This window comes from Hylobates moloch, unplaced genomic scaffold, assembly GCF_009828535.3.
Source record: "Hylobates moloch isolate HMO894 unplaced genomic scaffold, HMol_V3 SCAFFOLD_3405, whole genome shotgun sequence".
NCBI lineage: Eukaryota > Metazoa > Chordata > Mammalia > Primates > Hylobatidae > Hylobates > Hylobates moloch.
In genome coordinates, this window is record NW_026655680.1 from 1 (window position 1) to 6705 (window position 6705).

Here is a 6705-nt window from a genome sequence, read left to right on the forward strand (position 1 = left end):
AGAGGCAGCTCATGCCCAAGCCCCAAGCAGTCAATGTCCAGAGGAATGAAATGACTAGAGTTGACTTAGACTCACCAGTACACGGTGGGGAGGCTGGAGGAGGGTCCATGAAGTTTATACGTGTCCAATATTTACTGAGGTCATGGTTTTGTTAACAAAGAAGAAATGAGGGTGGGAGCGGGATCACCACTGGCTAGGCTGCCAATGGGCCTGCAGAGACTCTGCTCAGCTGTCTCCAGCATGACCCTGAGCTTCTCCTCCTCATCCTCCCAGCCCCACCCTACTCTCTCCCCCAGCTTGCTCAACAGGTGACCTTACAGGCTCCCTACTCTTTGGGGGGAATAAGAACCAGACTGGGGAACTGACAGGTACAGAGGGCCAGGTGTAGGCGCAGGACCACAGGCAGTGCAGCGTCTACTGAGCCAGGTGGGTGAGGGTCTGGAGGGTGGGCATGGCTGCTGCAGGCATGGAAAGGAGGCGCAGATGGCGGCACTCCCAGGGCCCATTGTCAGGGTCTCCACATGTGGACGTGTGCAGAGGTGGGGGTGCTGAGGGAGGAGGGGCAGGGAATTTCTCATCTTCTCTCTACTGCCTCTGAGTTGGAGATGTCAGAGGGAGCCATGGCCCACTGTAAAGTAACACAATGTCCCCACCCACAGGGTTAGAACCCCTCCCCTGGAAGCAGCTCTGAGGGGAACAGTCACATGTGGAGAGTGCAGGGCGCTGTGTCCAGCTGGGGGAAGGAGGTCACCAAGGGGGTTGACCCTCCTCTGGCCAGGTGGCTGCCTTCTGACACACCAGCCTCTCTCTCTAGCATGGTGGCCCCCACACACCCAGCCTGTGAACCTACAGCCCTCAAGAAGGCTTTGGCCAAATTAATGAGTGGCTCCCTCTCCCAGGAGGAAGCACAGCTGAAGGATGCGGAGGGCAGTAGAGTTGTGTATGCTCCGCCCCCCTCTCTCCACAGTCTGACCAGAAGGAAGGGGGCTTTCAGCCAGGCTCGCCCAGGCTGGGGTCTGAGTGTCACTGTCCAGCTATTGGCTTCTTGCTTAATGGGTGAGCCCAGCTGCTCCTGTGCAGCTGCCGCCCTAGTGAGGGTGAACCGGCAGGCGAGTTACATTTCTGAAAGCCTGGGAATACAGTAAATATTAGGCTGTGGGCTGCTGGGCCAGGAAGGTTTGTTTATCTATTGACTTGATGAGGGAGGGTTATAGGTACAACCAGTTTAAAGATGGAAATTTCGAGAGAGCAGGCAGGGATTTAGTGCTGGGTAAGGCAAGAAGGCTTGTCAAAGCAGCTCTTCTGGGGAGGCCAAAATCCTGTACCAATGTCCTCAGCACGTTCATCAGCTGCTGGGGGAGTGCCGGACAGGATGAAAGCACAGGAGAACTTTCTGGATGATAGAAATACTCTATATCTTCAAAGGAGGTGGGTTACATGGGTAATGCATTTGTTGAAACTGATCAAAATGGAAACCAGATCTGTACATTTCACTGAATATAAATTATACCTCAAATTAAATACATTTCTTAAAAGACAGATGGGCCGGACGCAGTGGCTCACACTTGTAATCCCAGCACTTCGGGAGGCTGAGGCAGGTAGCTCACCTGAGTCAGGAGCTCGAGACCAGCCTGGAAAACGTGGTGAAATCCTGTCTCTATTAAAAAAATAAAAATTAGCCAGGCATGGTGGCACACACCTGTAATCCCAGCTATTCGGGAGGCTGAGGCAGGAGAATTGCTTGAACCCAGGAGGCAGAGGTACAGTGAGCAGAGACTGTGCCACTGCACTAGAGCCTGGGCAACAGAGCGAGACTCCATCTCAAAAAAAAAAAAAAAAAGACAGATGAAGGTTTTCAACTTTCACTAAAGGCAGAGTAGCTTGTTACAGATTAGCCTCCCCACAAGAGCAGTTAGAAAAACTGGACAAAAATGTGCCCCACCACCAAAAACAATTGTTGGAAGGTAATTGGAGACCTCAGCCAGGACTTGAGTGACCTGGCCTAGGAGGTGACCCTGACAGTCTGTAGTGCTTTCCCACATTTGGTGATTGGTCAACAGTAGAGGGCTAAGAGGCTAAGAAACTGAGTATGAAGTGGTAGTTAACAGGCTGGAAAGCCTAGCTGAATGTTTGGCACTCCCACAGGGCTGAAATGACCTAATGAGAATTTGGGTCCCAGGAAGGAGATGGGACCTTTGTGGGGACCCTGGAAGGGCCACCCCTAGGAGTCCAAACAAATAAAACATAGACCAGCCGTCACAAAACCTAAAACCTGCTTTGAACCAGCTTAGTCCCAAACTAGATGAAGGTGATCTGCACTTACTCCAATTCTGTGCCATAAAGTCAAAGTCAATACTCTCTGGAGGCAGATAAAAGTTTACTAGGAATGCCATAAGACAACACAAGACTAAATGAGAAAGACCAAGAAGAAAACTAATAGAAACATACATGTAGGGAAGAAACTTTTTTTTTTTTGAGACAGAGTCTTGCTCTGTCACCCAGGCTGGAGTGCGGTGGCACAATCTCAGCTCACTGCAACCTCTCCCTCCCAGGTTCAAGCGATTCTCCTGCCTCAGCCTCCCAAGTAGCTGGGATTACAGGCATGCACCACCACGCCCGGCTAATTTTTGTATTGGCCAGGCTGGTCTTGAACTCCTGACCTCAGGTCATCCATTCACCTCGGCCTCCCAAATTGCTGGGATTACAGGCGTGAGCCACCGCGCCTGGCCAGTATTTTGCCACAATTTAAAATAAATAAATTTTTTTTCAGGTTTGTGCTGAGACTATATTCTAAACAGTCACGTGGCGGCTCACTCTTCTCCAGGCCTTGCTGCCGGCTTTTACATGTTTATTGTCTTTGCCTTCTGGTCATCTGCTCGGTGGATGGCAGCTTCCAGGTGCTCCTAAGGGGCCAGGAAAGAGAGTGGGAAGGCACGGAGTTTGCCAGGTCGTCCCCCTCAGGGCCCCGCCCTCATGAACTCCCTCAACCGGGTCTCCTGCAACTATTGGTGGGCCATCTTGGCCACCGCTTCGCCCTGAGCTTCCTGCTGCTGCAGCTGGGCAGTGCCTCCTTCTCAGAGGCCAGCTGCTGATAGGTGGCCACGTACTGCTGCAGGTGACCCAGGTAATGGTCTGGCTGCTGCTGCAGACTCTGAGCCTCTTGGCTCTTCAGCTCCACCTGCAGGATGGGCGTCAGGGTAGGTAGTGGCTGGCTTCCAGATTCTGGGCCCATAAACAGGGTAGCGAGGGCACTGCGGGGCTCTGTCACCTGCCCAGGCCCCTGGCCCTGGCCCCTTCCTCCAGGCCTAAGTGACTGCCTCCCTTGCCTAGAGGCCCATGCCTCCCTCCCCAGCCTCAAATCTCACACCCTTCTTCCCACCATTTAAACTGTAGGCCACAGACTGGTGGAAAAGCAGAGGGAGCCAACCACCATCTGCTAAGTTGTGGTGAGGTCGTTCTGTATGATCTCCAGGGTTTGCACGCACCTTCGCCTGCTCCCCCCAGAGCTCGGCCTTCCGCCCCAGCTCCCCCAGCCTCTCCTCCAGCTCCTGCAGCCTCACCTCCTGTTCCTGCATCTTCTCCTCCTGCTGCCGCAGCCTCACTTCCTGCTCCCACATCTTCTCCTCCTGCCTCCGCATCTTCTCCTCCTGTTCCTGCATCTTCTCCTCCTGCTGCCGCAGCCTCATTTCCTGCTCCCACATCTTCTCCTGCCTCCGCATCTTCTCCTCCTGTTCCTGCATCATCTCCTCCTTCTCCCACATCTTCTCCTCCTGCTCCCATATCTTCTCTTCCTGCTTGCGCAGCTTCTCCTCCTGCCTCCACATCTTCTCCTCCTGTTCCCGGATCTTCTCCTCCTGCTCCTGCATCTTCTCCTCGTCCTCCTGCATCTTCTCCTCCGCCTCCCGCAGCTTCTCCTTCTGATCTGCATCATCTCCTCCTGCTCCTGTATCTTCTCCTCCTGCCTCCACATCTTCTCCTCCTGCTCCTGTATCTTCTCCTCCTGCCTCCACATCTTCTCCTCCTGCTCCTGCCTCCACATCTTCTCCTCCTGCTCCTGCCTCCACATCTTCTCCTCCTGCCTCCGCATCTTCTCCTCCTTCTCCCGCATCTTCTCCTCCTGCCTCCGCATCTTCTCCTCCTGCTCCCGTATCTTCTCCTCCTGCTCCCGTATCTTCTCCTCCTGCCTCCACATCTTCTCCTCCTGTTGCTGGTTCAGGCGGTTCCACAACTCATTCTCTTCCACCTGGGCTTGGAGCTTTGCTGACACACTCTGCAGCTCCTTACCCAGGTGGTCAGCCTCTGCCTGCAGCTGCTGCTGGAATCGTGAAAGTGTTGGTTTGAACCTCAGAAGGAAACAGACTCATGAGCTAGCCATATAAATGTCATCTATAAAATAATGGTTTTCATCTATGATCCTTTAAAAAATATTTTTTTAAGCCCGAACTCTGAGATTCTGATTCCCCAGGCAGGGGCCCAATTTGTACATTCTTAGCACACTCTAGAGGATTCTATGGCGGGACCAGAACAAGGACCCAAATTTTCCAGCTCTTGGCTGGAGCCTCCCCACACCCTGCATGATCCCTAGACCATGGTCCCAGCTGGATGGGGCTCCCACAACCCCCAGGGCTGCAGCCACTTGCCTGTGGCAGCAGGAGCTTGGCCCTCTCCAGCTTCCTCTTTAGCTCCTTTATGTTGAGCTGGATCTCAGACTTTTCAGATTCTACAAGTCGAAGTTTTTCCTGTAGTTTGGCATTTTTCTGCTTCAACTCCTCATCGGTTATGCTGTGGCCAGAGGCAGTAGAGAAAGGAACAAATGAAGAACAGAAAGGACCACTTTGGTGACCAACCCTCTACTTTTTCCCCACAACCACAGAACGGTGGCATTGGTAGGGACCCCAGGAATTAAAAGTCACAGGTGGCAGGCCAGAGAGAAGACATGAGTTGCCTGAGGCTACCCCATGAATCAGTGGCCCAGCCGGCACTAGAGTTTCCCTGTGCACACATGAAAACCTGTAGGAGCCTCTCCCCACGCTCACCTGTACCCCCCACCTCCCAGCACACTACCCAAAGGGCCCCCAGACCCCCCATTCCACCTTCCCCCATCCTACGTGTTCCTGTACAGTTCCAGACTCAGGGCGTCCCTCTCCTTTGTTAACTCCTCCATGTACTGCAAATAGAGAAAGGTTAAGTCAGAATAGAGCAGGCAGAGGAGCAGCAGGCCGACCAGGAACAACAGCTACACTGATACTCCACAGTAACTCTCCCTCACTCTCAATCACACCTGACATGTTCCCAAGGCATTTCCAAGCCCATGGTCTCATTTGTTTTTCTTTCTTCGTTTTCTTTCTTTGTCTCTCTTTCTTTCTCTCCTTCCTTCCCTCCCTCCCTCTCTCTCTCTCTTTCTTTTCTTTTTTTTTTTTTTTTTGGCAGAGTTTCATTCTTGTTGCCCTGGCTGGAGTGCAATGGTGCAATCTCAGCTCACTACAACCTCCGCCTCCTGGGTTCAATTGATTCTCCTGCCTCAGCCTCCCAAGTAGCTAGGATTACAGGCATGTGCCACCACAATTGGCTAATTTTGTATTTTTAGTAGAGACGGGGGTTTCTCCATGTTGGTCGGTCTAGTCTTGAATTCCCGACCTCAAGTGATCTGCCCACCGCAGCCTCCCAATATGCTGGCATTACAGGGGTGAGCCAGAGCACCTGGCCTGCATTTGTTTTTCAAAGAACTCAGTGAAGGTGGAAGGGACAGGGAAAGAAGCGACAGGGAAAGAGATCGAATTGATAACTGGCTAACAGGGGCCCAGAGAGATCAGTTACTATTGCTATGGTTATTACTGTTATTACTACCACTGTTGGAATCTTTATTGAGTGCTTCACCAGGCACTATGCTAACAATCCCATTTAATCCTCACAACCTCCATAGGAGATGGTTACCATTATTACCTCTATTGTGTAGATGAAAAACATAGGGTATTAAAGGTTAAGTGCTTGCCTAAGATCACTTACAGCTGGGATTTCAACACCCAGGTATATCCGATTCTCTAAGCCCATTCTTTCACCGGGGGTAGGGGCACAGATAAGAAGGAGAAAATTAATCTTTTATTGAATTTTTGAAAAGATGATACCTTCGCATAGTCCAAAACTCAGAAAGTACAGAAGGGAAATATCTCCCCCCACACTGTTCCTCTCTCCTGAGTTTTTTACAAATCTTTACAAACATGTTTTATGTATATTACCATAATGCGTACACACACACACATATATACCTGCCCCCTCTCCACACAAATAATAACATACTCTAGATACTCTTCTGTACCTTTATGGTACAAGTACCCTAACCGCCACTTAGGACTTGGCCAAGGCCACAGCCAAGTATGGGCGGGGCGGGGACTTGGCCTCTGAGCTCTTTGTCCAGTGCTCGCTCCCCACAGTGCTCCCGAACTCACCCACAGCAGCCGACTCAGCCCCAGTCGGCCTCTAACAACCACACACAAAAGCAGCAAGAAATGGCCATGCTGCCTTCTGGGCAGGACACTCCATCCTACAGAAGGGACCTTTAGGCTCACTCCTCCATCTGCGAAGCTGGGCTCCCAGGGGACAGGGCAGGTGGTTGGACTCACCCTATCCGCCTTCTTCTTCTGTGTAGACACAGCAGAGAGAGCCTGCTCTAACTCTCCTGCAAACATCCATGAATCATGCAGGCGG

At 51.9% G+C, this 6705-nt stretch overlaps 1 protein-coding gene across 1 annotated transcript; it reads right to left on the reverse strand.

Annotated features, from left to right (window-relative positions):
* Positions 1-2759: 2759 nt before the first annotated feature.
* Positions 2760-6699, reverse strand: LOC116465152 (golgin subfamily A member 6-like protein 1). Its single transcript, XM_032148333.2, is given in 6 exon segments — positions 2760-2903; positions 3561-3925; positions 3928-4315; positions 4641-4782; positions 5109-5167; positions 6621-6699. Coding segments are annotated over 6 exon segments (1083 nt in total). The 5' UTR covers positions 6687-6699; the 3' UTR covers positions 2760-2840.
* Positions 6700-6705: the final 6 nt, after the last annotated feature.